The 23,300-nt window shown below is 54.4% G+C and overlaps 1 protein-coding gene across 2 annotated transcripts in view; it reads right to left on the bottom strand.

The window, feature by feature from the left end:
* The window catches only part of RPTOR (regulatory associated protein of MTOR complex 1), a 329,175-nt gene that overhangs the window by 180,634 nt on the left and 125,241 nt on the right, over window positions 1-23,300 (bottom strand). For both annotated transcript variants that reach the window (XM_039226302.1, XM_039226303.1), the window contains exons 4-5: window positions 13,123-13,281; window positions 1,186-1,332 (exon numbers count right to left, since the gene is read on the bottom strand). In XM_039226302.1, coding sequence (XP_039082233.1) covers window positions 1,186-1,332; window positions 13,123-13,281 — 306 coding nt within the window. The remainder of the gene's footprint in view (window positions 1-1,185; window positions 1,333-13,122; window positions 13,282-23,300) is intronic.

Below are 23,300 nucleotides of genomic sequence, written 5' to 3'. Positions count from 1 at the left end.
AATTGAATCGACCCAAAAAGGCTGGAGGAAACACATACTCAGGGCCATTTTTGTTCCGGAATTGAGAATTTCCTGCACCGCAACCAATCAGAATTCATGACCCCCTCGAGGCTGCAGAATATTCTATTCCCACACGCATGTGCAGGCCACAGGATGGAGGTCTCTTAATTGAAAATGCCTCTACAATTTCCCTTCAGAATACACTGTTTGGTTCCGACATCAAATATTAACTAAAACAACCAAGTGAAATGTCTGCTCATGAGCAGAGCACTGCCCTGACTCTCCCAGCAACCCTGCACATGCCGCACACGTATGCATACACGCAATATGCACACAAGTGCACATACAAACACAGCGACATACACACAAACACAGCCACGCACACGCGTGCACACACACACGCACACAAACACAGCCACGCACACACATACACAAACAGCCACGCATACATGCACACACAAACGCAACCAGGCACACACATGCATAAACACAACCATGCACACGTGTGGACACACAACCACATGCATGCATGTGTGCACACACAACCACAACTGTGCACACACGAACATGCACACACATGCACACGATGGGGACAACAACAAGGAGGTAGTAGAACTGACGGCTATGCCTGGATATGGGGCCATTTCTCCTAAAATCCATGTGTCTGCTTTATTTTAACATTTATCCGAGAGGCACAGGCCACTGAAGCACAAACCAACTCTAGGAACGTTCACACTTAATGAATGTTCAGATTCAGAACAACACTAAGTGGGGCGCCTGGGTGGCTCAGTCAGTTAAGTGTCCGACTTCGGCTCAGGTCAAGATCTCATGGTTCGTGGGTTCGAGCCCCGCGTCGGGCTCTGTGCTCACAGCTCAGAGCCTGGAGGCTGTTTCAGATTCTGTGGCTCCTTCTCTCTCTGCCCTTCCCCTGCTCGCTCGCTTGCTCTCTCTCTCTCTCAAAAATAAAATAAACGTTAAAAAAAAATTTAATGTCAACAGGTAAAATGAGACATTAACAATACGCCCGCCCATAAGTTTGTGCTGAGTGCTGCCCGAGCTCTGTCACTGAATGTTCCACCTTGCCCTGAGCACCGTGACAACCTTCCCAGTGGGAAAGTGAGGGGGGGCCCTGCAGGGAGTCCGGCCCCCACACACACGCCCACCCACCTGGTGTAAGGGCCTCACCTCCAGCTCCTGCTCCCTCTGCAGGGCAAACTGCTTGAAGGACTTGACGACCAAGCCGGCGTTGGAGCAGTCGTAGACGAATATGGACGGGCTGCCCATCCACGTCTGCAGGTCATAGATGGACAGAGGGATATACTGCGTGTAGTTCTGGAAAACAAAACGTGGGGCACGTGAGACTTAGCTTCCTGGACTGGACTACCGACCCTTACCCGTGCCACGAGGAGGGGAGGATGCACGGGTCTGGCGGTGTGGAGCGCTCTCGACCTAACCCTGCAAATAACGGCTAACAAGAGGCCTGCTACCCGCTCACACGCTGCTTCCTCCGGGAGCCAAGTGCTAGGCGGCTCTCGCGGCCCAGCACCCAGCCTGGAGCTCCCTGCAGCACCCACGGGCCCCTTCCACACTGGGGCTGCTGCACGTGTCCTACAACATCAGCTCCCGCCCCCAGGCCCCAAACCACAGCCTCCTCTTACAAACGTAAAGGGTGTGCGTGCATGCCATCTTCCGCCGTAGCGTCCGTGTGTGCTCAGGTAACTGCCGTGCGCCCCGTGTTATCGGGGGGATGAGCTCTGGGGAGCTGCCGAGGCCCCTCCAATGCGCATGCTTTCCCTGCTGCTGCTCCTTCTATTTCAGAGATACCCAGAAGCCCTTAAACCTCCAGATGATTTTAAAAATCACATTTAGGAGATACAAGTGGATTTGGCCCTCCCATTTTTTCAAACCACAGAACAGTAACTTATTAACATGAATCCACTAAGTGCAATGTTTTTCTGGACAGCCTGTACCGCGCAGGACTCGAAAACACTCCAGTGACTACTGGCAGATGCAGACAAGGGCGCTCCTCACCTTCCTGGAAAGACGAGTATGATTCTCACACAGAGGCAACCTGTTTAAGCAATTCTTCTGCACGAACGCCGTCGCTTACTCTCCTTCCTCAGCACGGACAGGTGAGTGGCAATGCTGGCAGAGGCCAACTCTATGCACTGACGTGAAGGTGGCCATGTTTCCTGGCACCAGAGCCACAAACACGGCCTCTGGTATCGCCAAGTGGATTGTGTCAATGCAGCAGGGAAACAGGACAGAAGACAAGAAAACCAAGTGGGGCCGAAGGGAGTCTGTCACCAAGGTGGCCGGCAGAGGCCTTCTCGACGTGCATGGTGCAGCACCAGATCTGTCAATCCCAGACAGGACGAGGCAATGTCCAGATGACCCAGGTGTGTGTGCGTGAGGGAGCAGGTACCCTGAGAGGGACACACATGCCCTGTGCCACCCTGCCCCCTCTGCTGGCTTGCTGATTGTCACTGCGCTACACGAGAGGGCACTGGAAAGGCTGTCCCTAAAAACTCTCACCGGAGGGAGCTACAGACGTCAATGCTTCCCTAATGAATCTATACAGTCGGCGCACGCCTGATCAACACGTCAGTGGGAGTGTTCCTTGATGGAATTTGACAAGCTGATTCTAAAGTTAGTGCAGAAGAGAAATGCACAAGAATAGCGCAAAAAAAAAAAAAAGAAAAAGAAAAAAACCCCACCATTTTTAAAGGAAGAATAATGAGTAGGGACTCGCACTAGCAGATATTAAATATACTATAAATCTATGGTAATTACAGGATGCCATTAGGGAGGGTGAGAAAAACAAATCAATAGATGAGAAAGTCCAGAAATAGACCCACATAATGATAATGAAGGCAGCATTTTCACTCGGTGAAGAAAGAATGAACGATTCAGTAAGCGATACTGTAAAATCTAACTAGCCATTCAATACTGCTGAGATTCTATGTAAAAAAAAAAAATGTAGATGATTTTAAAACTAAACAAATAGGATAAAAGATTTTTATTTATTTTGGTGCAAGAAAGGCCTCTTAAACAATTCACAAAGCTTAGAGGAATTAAAGAGAAACACAAGAACATAAAAATTACATAATCCTGATAAACCACACACAGTAACAAGCACCTCAGGAGCAGATGGGCACGGCGCACGCGCCAGGATGTGTGGAGCATGCGGGTATCTGAGCTGCTCGGGCCAGTAAAGACGGAACAAGAGACACACAAACAGGCAGGGGTACAAACACACAAGCCGCAGAAGCAACAGGAACGATGGAGGACTGGGAAGAGAGCTTCCCGCCTGGATGCATCACGGAAACACAGATGCCAGCGAGAACCATCTATCTGCCTCAGCGTCCAGCTTCATCCAGCAAAGCGGAAAGGCGTATAACAAAGGAACAGCCCAGCATGTGTCGCACAGGGCACCGGTTTATCGTTGACACGCATGTACATAAGGAAGGTTTTCTGGAAGCCCGTTGGGTAGTACGTGCAAATTTTAAACATACATCCCTCTGACGTCTAGGTGGCCATCCTACAGGGCAACTTGCGTCTACGCACAGAAATGTACATACAAGGATGTATGATGCTCTTGCTGGTGAAAACCTGTCCGCTGTCTAAATGCCACCTGGAGGGAGACAGCTGGTCCCATCTGTCTTCTCCTCTTCTTCACCAGTTCAGCGCAGAAGAGAACCGTACACGTCCACATTATGGCATATACCACACAGCCCTTAAAACTGAGCTAACTGGCATGTGCTGACATGGAGAGAACGCCAAGGCTTGTTATTTAAAAAGTGCAAGACTTAGAACATCACACAGACAACATTCCCATTTTGTGGGAAGAAAAGAAAGGGCGCCGTGTGTGACGCACACATGGCTAGCACCTGAGCACTGCTCTGCTCACGAGAACTCCGTGTCCATGGGATAGACAGGCCGTATCGATGGCATCGAGCTTTTAAAACTACCAAGAGATGGAAAGCTAACCAAAATGACGAAACGGAAGAACTCTCCTCCAAAGAAATTCCACGAAGACTTGACAGCTAAAGAACTGCTCAAAACAGATATAAGCAATATAACTGAACAAGAATTTAGAACACATCGATGGCACCAAAAGAACAGTGCTGAACTACCTAGGGCGGCCTTCTCGGACTAGGGTGGTAAAGGTGCACATTACAGAGCTGTGTTACTCCCATTCCCTTAACACCTGTGTTCTCTTGGAATCTTTCAGAACAGAAATTACTTGTACTTTCTAAGAAGACAAAATGCACTCAAACTATTAAAAGGAAGGAAAAGGGTCCTCTCCGGGTTTACCACAACACAGCCCCGTGTCCATTCATAGCCATAACCAGCAGGCGTTACGCATTACCTGTGGAAGAAGATTCCGGCAAGCACTCTGTCAGGCACAGCGGGACGTGGATAAGGGCCCCCCGGGAACAGGGAAGAGAGACCCTCTCCACGCCCACTCCCAGCACCCTCCCTGCCCCTACTGACGCACCACCCCCACTCCCGGGGGTAGGGGGGGAAAAAGGGCCAAGTGAACCCTTTAACCGGGCAGGGACATGCCCACACCCCTGGGAGTTCGGCGCAACTCCCTGCAACACGCTGCAGTTTATTTACCGCCCACAATGTTCTCGGCTCAGCCAGGAGCAGCCAAATATGGCCAGCAGGGTCCCGACCCCACTGCCGTCTCCTCATCATCTGCCTGACCATCGGGAAGTGCCTCCAGGGACAGGCTGATGAGGCCCCAACGCAGCACAGAGTGTGACATAAAATACAGTTCAAAAGACCGTGTTCTCAGGCCTTGCTTCCTGAGCTAAAATCTAAATTTTATGTTTCCTCCAAATCAAAAGTAACTTTAAAAATGCTTGAGATACAAAGTTAATGGAGATTCTAGCGCACTGGGGCATCATTCATGATCTTTCCTTCCATTCCGTGACCCTGGCCGCCCCCCTCAGGCTTCAAGTGGATCCTCGCCATCCAGTCCCTGTGGGGGTAGAACCTTCCCCATTTTCAAATGCTCAATCAAGGGGGGCAGCATGGCGAGAAACCGCAGACTCTCCAAACTGTTTCCGCTCCACGGCTGCTGGTTATGGCGGGGCTTGCGCCAGAGACCGTCCACGGGGGTGCCCCACCGCCGGGAAAGGCTTGAACACAGCACCCGTGCCCACGCGCGCGGCTGCCTCTGAGGAGAGGGCAGCTCATAACACGTTAGCTGTGTGCGCAGAAGCGTGGAAGTCTGGGCCCGCTGGGAAATACAAAATCAACTCCGTTCAACCACACTGAGGAAAATGGCCTTTGAGAGCTACTTCTTATTAGCTGGTGAGCATGCAGATCTCATTTCCCTTCGCAGGAAGACCTGGGGGAGCCGGTCAGGCTTCAGGCCAGACTCCCACCCTGCGCACCACCAGAGCGGCTGTGGAGAAACAGCGGCCGAAGCACAACCGATTCTCCTATGCCGCCCCGGTGGGCCCACCCTGGGCAGGCTGGACTAGCGCAGGACTCCCCCTATACACAGAGGGTGCCCGGAGCACCCCAAGGTCTTCAGGCAGGGGCTTGGCTCCCCCCTGCCCCCCCATCAAAGCCACAAGGACAGAGAATTCCTCACCAAAGCTTCTTTCCCTTCTCTTGAAAAAATGTATTCAAGGCCATGTTTTCATCTCCAACAAAGAAAGAGAAATAGGGTTCAGATAATTTATTCATTACAATCCATTTTATCTGTCAGGTTATATTAAACATGAAAAAAAAAAAAAGCCTCCTTGCTTCATCAGACCGTCTTCTCCGGCGAGTCAGCCGCGGAGGCGGCAGCGGGACACAAGCCTCCAGAGAAGCCGTCCCCGTCCCCGTTCTGGAGAAGACGCTCGGCGCACCTTCTGTCGATGCCTCCATGTGTGGTGGGTCAGAAGTCCAGGCCGCACCGACACAGCCTCCTCCTGTGTGTCTTCCAGGATTGCCACCGAGCCGCCTGCTTCCATGTGAGCCCAGAGAGGGAGCCACGGCCGCATCAGGACGGGTCATCCGGCGTTCCCCGCCCTGCAGGATGACCTGTCCTTGGAGGGCAGTGGCAGCGGAGGCCCCACCTTCTTTCCAGAGGCCTCTCTGAACACACGCTCCCAGGAGCGGGAGGGGCGGGTGCAGACACGGTGTCGAAGGGCAGGGCCAACCGAGTGTGGCAGTCAGCAACACTGGGGTGTGAGCTGTGAGCAAACTTCCCGTGGCTCAGAATCCATGAGGCCAAAGGCTCGCTGGCTGTGCCGCCACTTCCTCTGCCCTCCCTTTGCTGCAGCTAAAGAACCGATCACTCCATGACTCTAACGAGTGTTGTTTAAATGACAGAAGTTACCAGGATTTGAAACTGTGTGTCCCTATCGGTGACGCCCTTGTTCTTCTGCTCTAGCATGCGGTTCGCTATTGATCCTGTTGAAAGATGGATCGTTAAGGTTTTCTAAGGCATAATTATCAAAAACACACACTTGTGATTTATAAAGAGCACTGTTTGTGCCAGCTCCCATTTATCATTTGCTTTGTTACTTTATCCATACTGAGAGCAGCAAAAAAGCTGTTGATTTTATCGTAAACTTGACTTGTCTTTTCTGAGGATTTCTAGCGCTTCCTGTTCATCTACAACCGTTGAAGGAAGACCATCAGTAAAACTTCTATTTCTTCAGGAGACATGCTGGAAGACTCTGGACTATTTTTACAAGAGCTCAAGAGATTTTTTTAAAGACACATGAATCCCGGGGCGCCTGGGTGGCTTAGTCGGTTAGGCGTCTGACTTTCGCTTAGGTCATGATCTCGCGGTTCGTGGGTTCAAGCCCCGCGTCGGGCTCTGTGCTGACTGCCAGCTCAGAGCCTGGAGCCTGTTTCAGTCTGTGACTCCCTCTCTCTCTGACCCTCCCCTGCTCACGCTGTCTCTCTCTCCTAGAAATAAATAAAACATTTAAAAATAAATAAATAAATAAATAATAAAATAAAGATACATGAATCCCCTGATGTTAAGAGACATAAAACTTTAACTGACTTCCCAGCTGCCCGGTACCATGTGAAAACTGGATTCATGGAGCGTGGGATAGTGGGGATGTGGGGGGTGAGGGGCCCCTGAACACAGACCCCTGGGCCCCTCCCCAGACGGGCATCTGCAGTCCCGGGTGGGGTTGGATGGCCGGCATTTCTCCGGAGCTCCAGGGCCAGGCCGCCACTGCTGGCCTGGGACCCCACGTTGGCGACCCTGGTGTGGGCAGTGCGGGCGAGCATGTGGCACAGACACAAGACGCTCATCCCTCAGTTCTGGCGCCGCCTGTACACCTTACGCTTCGTGAGTCAGGAAATGCCTTGCTGGTAAGATGATATTTAAAGAAAAATATCAATTCAGGAATGAGTCAACCCATGTGTAGAATTTCAACTACAAATTCAATTTCTTTAATCGATACAGGGCTATTCAGGTTTTCTATTTCATTCTGGGTTTTTTTTTTTTTTTTTTTTAGAGAGAGCGCGCGCACGTGCCTGTGCACACACGAGTGGGGAAGGGCAGAGACAGAGAGAGGGAGATGTCAGCGCAGAGCTGACGTGGGGCTCCGTCTCACAACTGTGACATCATCGTCTGAGTTGAAATCAGGAGTTGGACGCTTGGGGCACCTGGGTGGCTCAGTCTGGTTAAGCGTCTGACTTCAGCTCAGGTCATATCTCACGGCTCGTGAGTTCAAGCCCTGGATCAGGCTCTGTGTTGACAATTCAGAGCCTGAGGCCTGTTTCAGATTCTGTGTCTCCCTCTCTCTTTGACCCTCCCCTGCTCACGTTGTCTCTCTCTCACAAATAAACACAACATTAAAAGAAAAAATTTGGAAAAAAAAAAAAGAGTTGGACGCTTAACCGACTGAACCATCCAGGTGCCCCTGGGTCACTTTGATAAGTTATATTTTCTAAGGCATCTCCCATCTAATTTAAGTTGAATGGTATAAAGTGTCAACGTGCCCTCATGTGTTTGGTTCTATAGTGTATGCGGGGACATTTCTAAGTGTGGACTGTGTCCTCTCCATTCTCTTCATCTGTCCAGCAAGAGATGTGGCGGGTTACAAAAAAAAAAAAAAAAAAAAAAAGGTGAGCTACATTAGCTCTCCGCGGCCTGTCCTCTGGTTTACTGACTTGTGCTCTCTGCTATTTCTTCCCTTCTACTTGCTGTGAGTCTAGTGTGTTCATCATTTTCTCCTTTCTCAAGGGAGAAAATGAGATTTTTAACTTTAGACCTTTCTCCATAAAGATTTAAGGGCATACATCTCCAGCACACACTGTGTTAACTGCATTCTGCAAATTCCGGCAAATCTTATTCTCATTATTGTTTCATTTGGATTACCTTTGCTTTCCTTTGTCGTACCTTTTTTGGGCATGTGTTATTCAATTTCCAAATGTTTGAGATTTTCCTGATATGCTACGATGTCAAATTCTGCAGTCAGAGAACACACTCTGTACGATCTCAATCCTTCAGACCTTCAGACACATGGAGACGCATGTCTGACCCAGCATGTGTCCATCTCGGGGGATGCCCCCTGGCACCTGACATGTGCACGCTGCAGCATTTGGGCCCAGGCGCCATATTCACTGATTCACAACGACTGACGGTAGTGCTCCAGTCTTTTCTATCAGTAACTGATTTTTTTCCCACTAGAAAGAACATACTATTCTGGAATTTTTCTCGAGGAAACTATTAATCAATCTTAGCTTCAACCTATCAATTACGGACCGACGGTTTTCCAAAGTTCCAACTGGAATCGTGGGTTCGTTGCTTCCTCCCTGGTCCTGGCAGTCTTGCTCTATGAATTCTGAACTCTCCTATCAGGCACACGCAGATCCAGGGCAGTTTGCATCTGTCTGATGACCTGTGTGTCACTGTGAAACGTCCTTCTTCACCTCTGGCAACTCTCGGGTCTCAAATCTGTTTCCTGATTAGCACCGCGGCCCCCTCAGCACTCTTACAACTAGCTATTTGCCCAACACACAAAGTTTGGTCTTGCTGTCAATCCAGTCTGACATAAACTTATGAAAAAAACAGATTAAACTAGAACGTGGGACACTGTAGAGAAAACTGGTCTGGGCTCAAGGAAAACACAGAGTGCACTGTTGAGTGAAGGAAAACAGGAGTCAGTCACGGAGGGATATCTACAAAATACGCATCTGAAAAAGGACCTGTGTGCAAACTACAACAGGAATTCTAAAAAGTGAGTAAGAAAACAGCTCAGTTGAAAAGTGGGCAAGAGATATGGAAACGCCCCCAAGGCAGGCTACCAAGGGCCCACAAGCACATGGAAAGACACTCCACACCAGGTCATTAAGCAACTGCGAGTGAAGGCAACAACCAACGAGATACCAGCGCGCACCTGTCAGAAGCGCTGATAGCCAACCATTGGCTGCACAGCAGGGTGGGGAGTGGGGGGGTAGGATGGGGAGCAGGATGGGGAGCGCCAGGAACTCAAGTTTACTGCTGCTGGGAAGGGCAGTTGACGGAGGCCCTCGGGAGGACAGTTTGGCCGTTTTTTAGAAACAAAAGACCATCTGATCCAGCAATGGCATCCCAGGTATTCAAGGCATCCCAGGTATTCAAAGTAGTATAAACCTTACGTCTACACAGACACCTGCATGCACAAGTTTATAACAGCGTTATTCACAATAGCTGAGAAAATCAGAAGGGAGCAAGATGTCTTTCAACAGTGGTCCATCCAGACAATGAAACGTTACTCGGTGGTAAAGAGAAACGAGCTATCGAGCCACAGAAACGCAAGCACACTCCTCACTGATAAAAGCCAATCTTAGAAGACTACACACTGTATGATCCCAACTAAACGGCACTCCGGAAAAGCTGAACCTATGGTGAAGGGCAGAGGTGGGCAGGGGCCGGGAGGGGAGGCGGGAGAGCTGAAGAGAAGAGCACAGGATTTTTAGGGCAGCGAGACTACTCTGCAGGGCGCCATATGCCAGGTACGTGCCGTGAGGTGTCTGGCAAAACCCAGAGCACATATGACACTGAGTAGTCCTGACATGAACTACGGGCACTCGTTCATGATGTGGAATCAGTGCAGGATTGGAAGTGAGGTAATGACCCTGGATCAGGAACTGCAGCAAACGTCCCACACCAAAGCCAGAAACTGAGGGCACAGGGGGCCGCAGGGCAAGTCTCCTTCTCAATTCCTCTATAAAACCAAAACTGCTCCAGAAACGGAAGTCTATCAGTAATAATATTTTTTAAAAAGACAACGTATAACTATAGTAACTCACTGCAAAAAGACAATAATAAAATAATTTCACTTGGAAAAAAAGGCAGAAAAGGATCTGTATTCACAGAGCCGGTGTGTGAACCTGGACTCAATCCTGGGTCCCAAACAAAACCAACCAAGGAACATGCTTTTTAAAACGCCGCTCTGAGAGGGCTGGAGGTACGTGGATGGCTACACGGTAAACGATACTGTGAATCAATGCAAAGTTTCTTGAGGGATTTGTTATTTTATACCCACCAAACAGTCTACTTAAGAAAACAAAAGGGGCACCTGGGTGGCTCAGTCAGCTGAGTGTTCGACTTGGGCTCAGGTCATGATCTCTCAGTCTGTGAGTTTGAGCCCTGCGTCGGGTTCTGTGCTGACAGCTCAGAGCCTGGAGCCTATTTCAGATTCTGTGTCTCCCTCTCTCTCTCTACCCCTCCCCTGCTCACACTCAGTCTCTATCTCTCAAAAATGAATAAATGTTAAAAAAAATTTTTTTAATCTTTAAAAATAAAACAAAAAAGTGTGTACGGATGAAGTATAAGAAATAGGAAAAGAATAGCAAAACTGGTAAACATAAAATAAATGTACAAAAATCAATGGTCTTTCCATACTCCTTGATAAAAACTTACAAAATACAGATTTTAGAGTAAACTTTTATAACAACACCAAAAGTGTACAGAATCTAGGAATATATCTAACAAATGGTGCCAACTTGTATGGAATTGTGAAATACAACTGGAAGGCACTTTAAAAAGGCCACAGTTTGGCAGACGCAACGTTGTAAAGATGCTGAGTGTCCCCACCAGGAATCCAGTGATTCACAAGTGGGTTCAACAGCCTCCAGGAAGAGCCACGACATGACTGAAGACGAACAAAAGGGGGGATTCGCTTTCCCCAGCACCGGGACCCACTGGGAACCTACACACATTAAAAGTGTCCTAGCAGAGGCCGGACCCGGAGCAGAACAGAGAGCTCAGGAACACGCCCACACACTATGGAGACTTGACCGCGTTCCAGGACGGCATTAAATAGTAACAGGACAGGTGGGTGTCCACGGAGGGGGGAGAGAATACGAACCTCACCTAACAGTCTGTACAAATCAGTTTCAGGAAGATTAGAGATCTAAGTGTAATGGACAAAATCAACCCTTGTCGAAGAACACAGAGAATATTTTTGGGGGCGCCTGGGGGGCTCAGGCAGTGAGCGACTGACTCTTGAGTTCGGCTCAGGTCATGGTCTCACAGTTTCGTGAGTTCGAGCCCCGCATTGGGCTGTGTGTGGACTCTGTAGAGTCTGCTTGGGATTCTCTCTCTCTCTCTCTCTCTCTCTCTTTCTCTCTCTCCCCCTCCCCAGCTTGCGCTCTCTGTGTCTCTCTCAAAATAAAGAAAAAACAAAAACTTAAAGAATAAAGAGAACACTTTTGTAGCCTCAGCATAAGGAGAGTCTTCTTAGAGAAAGTCCACACCATAATGGAAGACTGACCAAGGTGGCCACTTGGAAATAAAGAACTCCTGTCCAACACGGGACACCAAGCCATAAATTCAGAGAGGACACTCGCAGCTCATGAAAGTGATGAAGGGCTGCTGTACAGAATACAAGGAATTCCCCCAAATCACTGAAATAACAATATAGCAACCCCAGCCAGAAACGGAGGAGCTGCGCGCCAGCAGAGGAAGCCTCTGCGGCCAACACACACATCAGTGGGCGCTCAGTGTCACAGCCGCTGGGGAGACCCGTGCTGCCCCCCACACTGAGTAGAAAGACAAACCGTGAGCACAGGGTTGGGGAGGAAGGTGGGGACAGAAAACACTCCGGCAGTTTGCGACAGGAAAGACAACAGAACCACTCAGAAATGTGTCTGCCCAGGAGGCACCAAGCAGGTCCTGGGACGTCCCCACAGCTGGCAGGGGGCTGGGGGAAGGGGGCTAGGGGACAGGAGAAGGGGTCAGGGGACACGGGGAAGGGGGCTGGGGGAAGGGGGCCAGGGGCAGGGACAGCAGGGACGATCTTCAGAGCGGAACACAGAGTGAGAGGGGCAGGCACAGAAGGATCTCAGTCTCGTCGACCAGGACACACCCAAAACCAACACGCCTGGATGGCCACACAAAGTGGGGACACCATAAAGGAAAGCGAGGTCATGGTGAACCCAAAATCCCCTGCGACCCTGGCAGGGACGAGGGACACCACACTGGAGGAGGCAAAGGGGCTCTAAAGGTGCATCTCCTGAACTGGCTGGTGGCACCCTCCAGGTGCTGCTTGTCACAGCACGTGTGCTGAGAGCCCGCGGTGGCCGCTCTGGGGACCTGCACACTTGCCATCCGTGGCCAGAGGCTGGTGGAAGGGGTGTCGCCCACCCCTCACTGTCCCCACCGTCTCTGAGGACAGGAAGGGGAACACCGCCCGGGGAGGACAGGCCAGAGGCCGTGCCCATAGCCGTCTCGGTTGGCGGGGGAGGGTCTCTGGAATCTGCTCCCTTTTATTTCCCAGGGAGACTATAGGTTCTCGAAGGAGGACTCTCCCAAAACTGAGAAACGGCATCGCTGTGCAAGTTCTGCCTCCGGCGAGGAGAGCACACCCTGGACGCCACACCATGGCCCCTGAACAGTGGCTCCCCACCACGCGTGCACCAGAGCCAGCATCTGGAGCCCGTTTCCCAGGCCTCATGGCCAACACAGAGACGGACCCACAGGTCCCCACCACGCGGCTGGCCCACGCGCTGTCCAGCCTGACGGCATCGGGGCCTGCGGAGGCAGAGTGCAGCAGCGAGGCCATGACGGACGGGACCTGTGGCCAAACGCCCACACAGACACGGTCTGGGGCAGAAGGAGACATGGGCCGGGCTCATGTGCACCTCGGGCGGGGCTCCTACCTTGTTGAAGACCCAGATCTCCCCGTTCACGGTGGGCCGGGGCACGCCGTGGCCATTGTAGTGGAAGAGGACACGCTCCTCCTTGGCGTTGCGGCGCAGAGATGTGCAGAGCTTCTTCACCTCATCCACGGTCGGGTCGAGGCTCTGCTTGTACCGGGCCTGGTGCGGGAGAAGAAATTAAGAAACTCACCATGGAATCGTGGGAACACCCGGGACGCACACCCCATTCCGTGCTCTCAGCTTGCGTCTGGCAGCGTGTGGCCCCGGCTCCTCCATCCCTAAACCCGGGCACCGGCGCCCTTGGAGGCAGCCGCGCAAGTGCGTCCACCCAACACACGTCCTGTGGGAACGACGTGGAGGTCCCACGAATGAACGAGGCCCACTGTACGGCCATGCTGAGCAGAGCGTACGGCCACCGTGACATCAGAGTATTTCTCAGAAACACTGAATTCTTCTTAAAGAACTCTCTGGAATGTGCAGCATAGGAGGCTGCAGCCTAAGGCAGCAAGAGAACGGCAGAGAGGAAAGGAAGGACCCCGACGGCCCCTGCCCTCACCACCTCGGCCCGGCTCAGCCCCCATCTGCTCCCGCCTGGACCCTTACTCATCAACACAAGGGCTCCCCTGAATTAGCAGGGCCTAAAATGAGCTTACAAACATCAGCTGCCTTTAGACACACAAACGATGGAAGGTTAAAGGATGCAAACGTAAGGAACGCCCATGTCTAAAGCAGCGAGAAGACTTAGTACACAGGAGTAAATGTAATGTGAAACGTTAAAAACAAAAACCCAGATGAGGTAACTTTTTAAAATTCTCCTGGAAAACGTGAAGGAGACGTGAAACATGAAAACATGTTCCTGCTTGGGCAGATGCACCAAGAGCTTGCTTGCTTGCTTCTCTTTTTAAGCAAGTTCTATGTGCAACGTGCCACCGAACTCACGACCCCGGGACCAAGAGTGGCACGAACCAGCCAAGCGCCCTGGCACCAACATTCTGAATGTATCTGCTCTCCCTGAGTTTACCACCAAACTTGATGCATTCCCCACAACAGCAGGCTGTTTACCGCTTCCACGAAGCTGCCACGGACATTCTCACGGAGGCCAGGCCACACCTGGAAGGCCGGGAACACATGAGGACCCAGCCCTCCTGCACCCCAGACCTCTCCCATGACCTGGCTCATTAAAATGCAGAGGCCTGAGGCCTGCGGGGCTACCCCACACAGTCCACAGTCAGACCCAAACACACGCCTCCTGGCTTTCTGATTTTATTTCATCAAAACCGGTTCTAGGGATGTCTAGGGGGCTCAGTCAGTTAAGTGTCCAATTTCAGCTCGGGTCATGATCTCACAGTTCGTGGGCTCGAGACCCGCATCAGGCTCTGTGCTGACCGCTCAGAGCCTGGAGCCTGTTTCAGATTCTGTGTCTCCCTCTCTCTCTGCCCCTCCCCCGCTCATGCTCTGTCTCTCTGTCTCTCTCTCTCTCAAAAGTAAAATAAATTAAAAAAAAAAAAAAATGGTTCTAGCATCCAGCTGACGTGAGCACAGAAACGAGGCCGCGTGGCAGGCATGCTGAGCTGGTGGCCCAAACCCACTCCCGCACGAGCACACCGTGACCCTGGAAAGTGAGGTAGAAGCAGAGCCATCTAGAAGTTCAGTCTGCAAACTGGCGGGATAAAAACGACCACAGTTCAAGTAGGAGCAGGGTCAGTGTGGAGGCTGCTTCCAAATCCCCCAAGTCCCCACCCGACGGAGCACAAGACCCAGGCAAACAGCCGAGGCACCGTGACGCGGCCTGCAGGCCCAGGGCTCGGACCCTTCCTGGGACTGCGGGCTGCTGTGACGACCACACGGGGCGGCAGAGCCCCCGACTCTTGGAGGACACTGTGGCCTGGGCCTTTACATAAATTACAATAAATATGTGCACGTGACTTCCAGCAGTACTTTTAAAATGTGTCCCGGCCGCATGAGCAGAAGGAGCCAGGGGGACTCAGAACATCTCGGCTCTGGAGCCACCACGGCGGCCCGCGGGCTGGGGGGAAGGGGTGGCCCTGGCAGGAGCCAGCCTCACAGAGCCCCGCGCGGGGCGTGCGGATCGGGTGCACACTTGTCCTGCTGCCGGGAAGCTCGCGGGGGCTCACGTGGGGGAGGGCAGAGATGGAGGCTGAACCGCAAACCACCACCAACGGGTGCGAACGGCGGTTCTGAATTCGCCACCGGCCGTCCCTGTGAGCTCGGTAACTACAGCATCTCCACGACCGCCGAGAGCAGTACCCGGCGTCACCCTGGAGACAAGCCCAGGCATGTGTGCCTGGGGCCACCCGCAGGGGCTGGCCGGGGCGCCGCCTTTACATGCACGAGGCCCTCTCCCCCCACAACTGAATCATTTCCACAACCGGGGTCAGAAAATTGACTGTCAAACTGAAGAACTCCCAAATTCGCAAGAGGCCACGGGGGGGACAGATGTCCTTTCCAACCACAGGACAACCGGGAGCAGCGAGAGCGGTGGGGAGTTTCTGGAGCACGCAGGGTCTGCCGAGAGAGCAAGGGCAGGGGCGCAGCGGTGGGCACGGTCCCCTCTCAAACCCCCCTTCTGCCGGGCTAAGCTACGAGGACACTGACCGATCGATAATGTTCAGCTCAGCAGCAGTTTTGTTAGACAGTGTGAGGAAAACAGAAAACCAATCTTCGGTGCACACACAGGGACCTCTCTCCCGAGGCCTCCTGCCACCAGCACGCGCAACAGTAACCCCTGCTGTCGGCACACGACCCCAGACGACACCTCTGTCCCTACTTAGAACTGTCACAGGCACACAGCAACGGCGGCACACGCACGGCCCTGATGGTCCCCGGCAGGGGTTCCTGAGCACCGTCCCGCCGGAGACCCGAGCTCGCAGATCCCCGGGCAGAAGGGGGAGAGGGCGGGCGAGATGCCTCGTGCCCACAGCCCAGCGAGGTGAGCGGGTCCCCCGAGGCCACACTCACATTTACTGCGCGCCCCCTCGTTCAGGAGTGCGGCTCGCCACACTGCCCCGAGCAGGCGCCCGCCCTACTCAGCTCACGCGCATCAAAGCCACTGAACCTTAAAGAGAACGGGACGCACTTTTCAGACTCAGAAAGACTTTGAAAGTCACGGGCCGTGGACACAGGAGCACAGCACTGGCCGGACAGCCGGCAAATGTGAGGAGAGACGACGAAGGGGGGAGGCCCCAAACCAAACCCCAGCTACCGAGGAGCCTCCTAATGTTGTGAATTCTTCCACAGTGGCTTTCTTGCTCACCAGCCTACGGAAAGCCCCACATATAGAGGTGAAGAGCTGCTCAAAGACAAAGCACCCCAAAACATGAACAGGCCATCCCAGGCAGCCTCACACCCGGCCCAGGAGCAGCAGGCTGTCGGCTCTGCGGGGCCTGCATTCGCTTCGTGGCCCCAGGCCACCAGGCGCCTTGGGAGGGGACAGGCGCTTCCCCCACCCCCACCCCCCGCACCCCATCACTCCTGCCGCCAGCACACAGCCTTCCTCCGTTTGCCCTCCCCCACGTGGCGACTGCACTGGGTGGGCTCCAGGGGAGGACCACCCACCCCTCCCGAGATCAGCTCCACAGGGGAGAGCTGTGCTCCCAAACCACGGGCTGACGTTCCTCAGAGGCATCCAGAGAACCAGGGATTCATTATTGCTGACCTTGGCTCCACCAAGGTCTTCCCCTGTGGGGTCGCAAAAAATGATTTAGCCTCACTTTCCACCTAGACACAAAAAGGACCATTAAGAGACTAGCATGAAAGGTGCTACAGATATGAATAATAGGCCTCCTGGGGTTTAATGAGAATTAATTAATATTTTTAAGGGCTTTGAAATGAGAAGCACTAAATTAAATGTCACCACGCCACACTGCAGTGTCGAAACCACAGGCCTGGATCGCGGCCGCAGGGTCTGAGGGCAGGAGCGGCAGGGGAAGCATCGGGCCGCCCGGGAGACCGATGGTCGTTTTAGCAGGCACACGAAATGACGCGCAGTCCCTGCAACACGGCCCACGGTGGCCGGCGTCCAAACCTCAGGACGCGCTCAGCACGTGTGTGGAGCTTCTGCAGGAGGTGGGCGAGGGAGAAGGATGAAGGAGAGCATGGCCCTGAACCTCCCGTCACCCGAGCTGTTGGCCTGCCCCCCGCTGACACTAGGCAGCCGTCTGTGCCGCGGAGGCCCGCGCGGTGCGTGTGTCCCCCAGGCAGCTTCTGCTCAAGCACCTCCTCGCGCCATGACAGGCTCCAGGGTCACGGGTGTGCCTGGAGTGCGGGGAGTCGGGGGCTGCACTGGGGGGTCTTCTCCCCGACAGGCCCCATAGCGAGGAGGCCCCACGCAGCGGCACCGCCGCCCTATCTTCTCTGGGGCAGCCTCACCTGGCTCGGCGTGAGGGTATCGGTGATGTTATTTCCGCCCTTCCATCCTTCCTCAGCAGCAGGGAAGGATTGAACGAACACAATTTTAGAATTTGGGCCAGTTTCGCCCCTGGTTTGGGGTCTTGAAAATGTTTCACCTCTGCCCCTTCCCAAGTAGGAAGCAAGGACTTCCAGGGAAATGCTGGGAAGAGAGGAAGGTCAGGTCTGCTCAAAGGATACCTATTCTAGGTGGTGGCCCCACATGGAAGGCTCCGGGTCCTGGCCGTTCTGGGACTTCATGCCCCCGCCTCTCAAAAAGCACTTCTTGTTGCTCTAGCCCTTTCTTTTCCCACTAACACCACCTAGGCCAAGCCACTGCAGATACCACCACTGCTGCCACCCTCACCACCTCCACCACCTCCACCACCCTCACCACCACCCTCACCACCACCACCACCACCACCACCACCACCACCATCACCACCACCTTCACCACCTCCACCATCACCACCACCCTCACCACCGCCTCCACCACCCCACCTCCACCACCACCACCCTCCCCCTCACCACCATCTCCACCACCATCACCACCACCCTCCCCACCACCACCACCATCACCACCACCCTCACCACCACCTCCACCATCACCACCACCCTCACCACCCTCATCACCACCTCCACCAGCATCCTCACCACCATCACCACCACCACCCTCACCTCCACCACCATCACCACCACCTCCACTACCCTCACCACCACCCTCAACACCACCTCCACCACCATCACCACCACCTTCACCACCTCCACCATCACCACCACCCTCACCACCACCTCCACCACCCTCACCACCACCTCCACCATCACCACCATCCTCACCACCCTCACCACCACCTCCACCAGCATCCTCACCACCATCACCACCACCACCCTCACCTCCACCACCATCACCACCACCTCCACCACCCTCACCTCCACCACCACCACCCTCACCCTCACCACCACCTCCACCACCCTCACCACCACCATCACCACCATCAACGCCAATACCACCATCATCATCATAACCACCATCACATCATCTCTTCTTAGATTACTACCACTTCCTAAGTAATTGGCTAGTCTTATTTTGCTATATCCAAACCCATTCCTCAAAACTCAGTATGTCTCACTTGCTAAAAACCCTTTGATGGCTTCCCACTGACCTGAAAACTCTCTAGAATGGCCCATACATCCCTGCAAAACCTGGTCTGGAAAACATCTGAGAGTCTGTGCTCCAGGAATAAAGTAACTTTCAGCCTTATGTTCTCACCCACCTTCTAGCCCTTGGCCAGATCCTCTTCCTACTTACCTCTACCCCCGGTTCAGAGTCTTGCCTCGGCATTTCCTCTTCCTTCTTCAAGCATCAGGTTAAATGTTAATTCTCAAGAACTCACTCTCAGGCGATCCCAGAGAACGGATCAGGTTCTCCATAACAGACGCTCCCACAGCACATCTAGGACCCCGACTGCAGCATTTACGCCCCTTGCCTCCGTCTGCTTGTGACCCATCGGTCTGCTCCTGCCCTTCCTGCCCTGACTGACAAAAGCCCTACAAAGGCAGGGATCAGGGTTTCTCCTGTCTCCACGCCTGCACTGGGGAAGCACAGAGCCTGGCACATAGTTGGCACTTAGTAATGTTTGTGTGCGAACATAAAGACTTCCGACTAGAGTTTGCAAAGCCCGCGAGCTTCTCCCAAAAGAGCTGTTGATCAGAGTACAAGAGCCCCTGTTCCGATCTGTTCGGGACCTCAGACACTCCGGCTCTGCTGGGACGGGCTGCAGGGGTGAGGCAGGCCCCCAGGCCGCAGCGCCCGGGCCCCGCGGCAGATGACTTCCTGCCCGCACACACTGGCCCGCTGCTCCAAACAAGCTCAGGCCGGACGCTTCCAGCTAACACAGTGCCGTGAGACGCGGCTGACACTTGCCGTAAGCACGCAGGCCCTCCTGGCCGGACAGGTGACCCTCCCGAGAGCCCTGACGTCCGTCTGCTGGGAAAAACCAGGAGCGCGGTGTGCAAGCAGGGACAGAAGGAAGGATCTGCTCTGTCACCGGCGAACGTACGCGTCCTTCGAGGTTTATAACAGCATGGGCAGCGGTGAGAGGACACTTCCCTCCTCAGACAGCTCCAGGAGAGCAGCGGTGGAGGAGCCCAGCAGGCGCCCGGCTGCACACGGCAAGGGGGCGCCCTCAGGCAGGGACCAAGTGGACAAGAGCAAGGCCGGAGGTCGGAGAGCAGCGCGGCCAGAGTGGGGCAGGGGGCTGACTGGGGGACCCCGCTCCTCCGCCCGAGCCAGACGGCCAGCGCGCGGAACAGCCGGCATCCGCACGGCAGGTGTGCGCGCACGGTCGCGCCCTCGGCACGGATGGCGTCGGGAACCTCTCCTTTTCAAGCCATCCCAATGCATCACCGCTGCACTTAGACCGTCCTGCAGGGTCGTGGGGCCTTCACGGCCAAGTGCCCCGAGGTTCCCGTCACCAGCCAGGTCTCCAGAGTCTGACCAGGCTCCTCGTCCTCCAGAGGGTCCGTCCCCACCCTCCCTCCCCTCGGCTCTCCTCCCCTGCCTCCTCCCTCAGACTGCTCTGCCTGCTGTCTCTCACCGCTTTCCCTGGTCCAGCCTCCACCCTCAAACCTCAGGCGTGCCTGTGACTCAGCCTCCTTTCTCTCACACCGCCAGCTCCCCCCGGGGGGCCCCTCTGAGCACAAACCTACGAGGGAAGAACCCCTTGCCTTGCTCCACATGCCCCCCTGCCCCCTGCCCCAGGCTCCCCGCCTGAATCGCTGGCATCAGCTGGCTCTGAGTCACCCAGACCACACACCTCGAGCCCATCCCTCACTCTGCTTTCCCCCTCACATCCCCTTCGTCCAGGGGTCCCCAGGCCTGGCTCAGCATGCCTGGGGCACGTCCGTCACACATGCTGTCTGCCTCTGCTTCATCAGGGGTCAAAGGCCCCCGGCTGTCCTCAGACCTGCAGACCAGCCTCTTGCCACGCCCTTCCAGTCTGGCAGAACCTCCCTTCCCAAGCACACCATCAGGCCACTTGCGTCCTAAAAGCGGATCCGTGGTGGTGGTGTCTACTGCACTGCCCCCACGGCAGCACCGCCACACCTGGGCGTGGACACGGCACCGTCAGCCACCCTCCCCAGGCCTGGGCTGCCCCGTCTCCCTGGCTGGGGCTGGGCAGGTTCCTGCCTCCTTCCGAGGCTCCCTGCAGCTCTTGGCCCACGGGGGCCATTTCTCGACTTCTGTGAGAACGACATGGGATCAGGATCCTTCCGCACAGGCCTGGCTCTGTCCCCATCTCTGGACACATAACAATCACACAGGAAGAGTGTGGGGCACGAATTCATGGGGGTCTGAGCAATACTGACATTTACCTGAAATTAACCACAGTATGTCTCCCTCTTCCCAGTATAACTTTGCTCATCCCAACATGGACCTGGGAGCTAATCCGTGCAGTACAAATTCAATCTCCTGTTCAATTTGCATATTCTTTCCTCTTTCAGTGTTTCCATTATTTCATAGTAACATGCTACCTGTGTCATTTTTTTGTGATGTTATTGTGACACTGGGTTTTGCCCCAAATCCCTTAATTAAGAAAATAATAATAACAAGCTACCACTTATCTTACGACTTTAAGCGGAGCCCCTGCATTGTTGAAGCACAAACAGGAGGAAGCAATGTTTCAGTCAACAGCCTTCCCCGAGGGTCTCTGCGGCCTGAAGGCCCCGCTCCCAGGGCTCAGGCAGACGCAGCTGCAGCCGGCACCTAAGACATAACCGGTGTCCTTGCTGGCTCCACAGAAAGATGGGTCTCAGACTACTTAAAACCACCTCACAACCAAACCAACCAAACGACCCCACAAGCAGCCAGAGCCCATGGCAGGGTGGGAAGCGGAGCCGCCCTGAACCCCACCCGCCCGGCCACGCAGGCAGCAGCCACGGCTCATCCTTGACACCCTCAAGTTATGCCTGTGCAAGCGCAGTTCTGGTCACCTGACGGGCACAGTGGAGATCACTTGTTTTCAGAAGCCAAAGGAGTGAATGTCGGAAGAAGTCTAGAAACACAGAAGTCACAGACCACTGTCCAGCAATTTCTAGTGCCTCTCCATACCATTCCAGAATCTTCACTAATAGAAATGGGATGCATAAGGTGGTTCCCTCTGTGTCATTTTAAATGACCTCTGGGGGGGCACCTGGGTGGCTCAGTCGGTTGAGTGTCCAACTTCAGCTCAGGTCATAATCTCATGGTTCGTGGGTTCCAGCCCTGCGTTGGGCTCTGTGCTGACAGCTCAGAGCCTGGAGCCTGCTTCAGATTCTGTGTCTCCCTCTCTCTGCCCCTCCCCCGCTCATGCTCTGTCTCTTTCTTTTAGAAATAAATAAAACATTAAAAAAATAATAAATAATAAAATAAATGACCTCTCAGGGGGACTTGGCTCTGCAAGTGGCCAACACAACTGGGCGCCCCAGCCTGCGGGACCAGGGCTGGGGTAACAGGCCATCGCCTGGACGCCACGCCGCGCTCCATCTGCCGACAGAGCAGACTGGACGTAGACTCATGTTTGCTTCCACAATCCGGAGCCCCCCTTCTACTAAGTACTGAATTGTCTCTGAGACATATTTTCGGTGTTTTACACCCTCCCCTCTTGATTCACGGCTCCGTCAAAGCTCCAGCTTGTGCTGTCCTGCAATCGCTCCACCTGCCTCACGGCTTAGTGGCTGACAGAACGTTTTTGGGTTTCCCGCCCCACAAGCCCACCCAGGTTTGCCAAGAGCAGGGGTGTCTCGAGGAGGTTCCGGCTGGCTTGGGACAGTGCCTGCACTGCCGGCCCCGAACCTAAGATCCAGGTCCCTTTCAGGGGCTGACACAGGCTGTTCACTGTCAACCCCACATCGCACCTCTGGACAGGCTACAGGCAAACCGAGTTTCAGCAAGGCCTCTCTGATGAGTCTCCCCTCTCCCCCTCCCTCTGCACCCAGGGGGCAGCTCTGCTATGGGTTCTTCACCCCTTGGGCACAGTCTCCATTGGGCCCGCAGCTCTCACTGCTCAACGCCAGATGGGAGCCGCAGGGGAGAGGGTCTGCTGTGCCCACGGGTGAGGCCCTCCCTTCCACCAGAGTTAGGGTCCCCGAGACCGAAGACTTGGGATTCGGCCACGGACCTGTGAGTTGCCAGCCATTTGCTCTGCAAACCAAACTGAACCTCCACCCCCTCCTCCTACAACGACTAAAACCGCCCTGCCCCTGCCCTGCCCACTTTGCGGGCTGTGAGGACGACATGAGCAAATGCACAGCAGGGTGCCTGGAAAACACGGAGCAAGTGACGGGGGGGGGGGGGGGGGGGGGAGCGCCAGCCACCGTCCTGGGCCCGCATATACATCCGCTCAGCCACCCGCACGAGCACCGTGCAAGCCAGGCGTCTGGGGCACCCCGGCTTCACAGACAGGGAGCAGGGACCCCGGGAGGTACAGTAACCACCACAGGCCACACAGCTGGCGTGTGGCAGGGCCCGTTGCTAAGTCGGGCCGCCTGGCTCCAGACCCCTGGGTTTTACCACTCGGTCTTCCTGAGAATGTTGGTGGCGACCCAGGAGGCTGATGGAGAGCTTTCTCACGTGTTGGCAAACTGGGGACAAGCAGGAGACAGAAGGATGTAAGGGACAGGTCTGCCATCTGAAGGTGATGGCCCTGTCTTGGCTGCACAGCCTTCCCCCCCTCCCCCCCCCCCCCCCCCCCCCCCCCGGGGGCGCGCCGGGGGCCCGCAGGAGGGCGGCG

The sequence above is a fragment of the Hyaena hyaena genome, unplaced genomic scaffold (assembly GCF_003009895.1).
Source record: "Hyaena hyaena isolate Hyena2069 unplaced genomic scaffold, ASM300989v1 scaffold_21, whole genome shotgun sequence".
NCBI lineage: Eukaryota > Metazoa > Chordata > Mammalia > Carnivora > Hyaenidae > Hyaena > Hyaena hyaena.
Note: the sequence above shows the minus strand (reverse complement) of the source record. Positions and strands in the feature narration are given on the sequence as shown.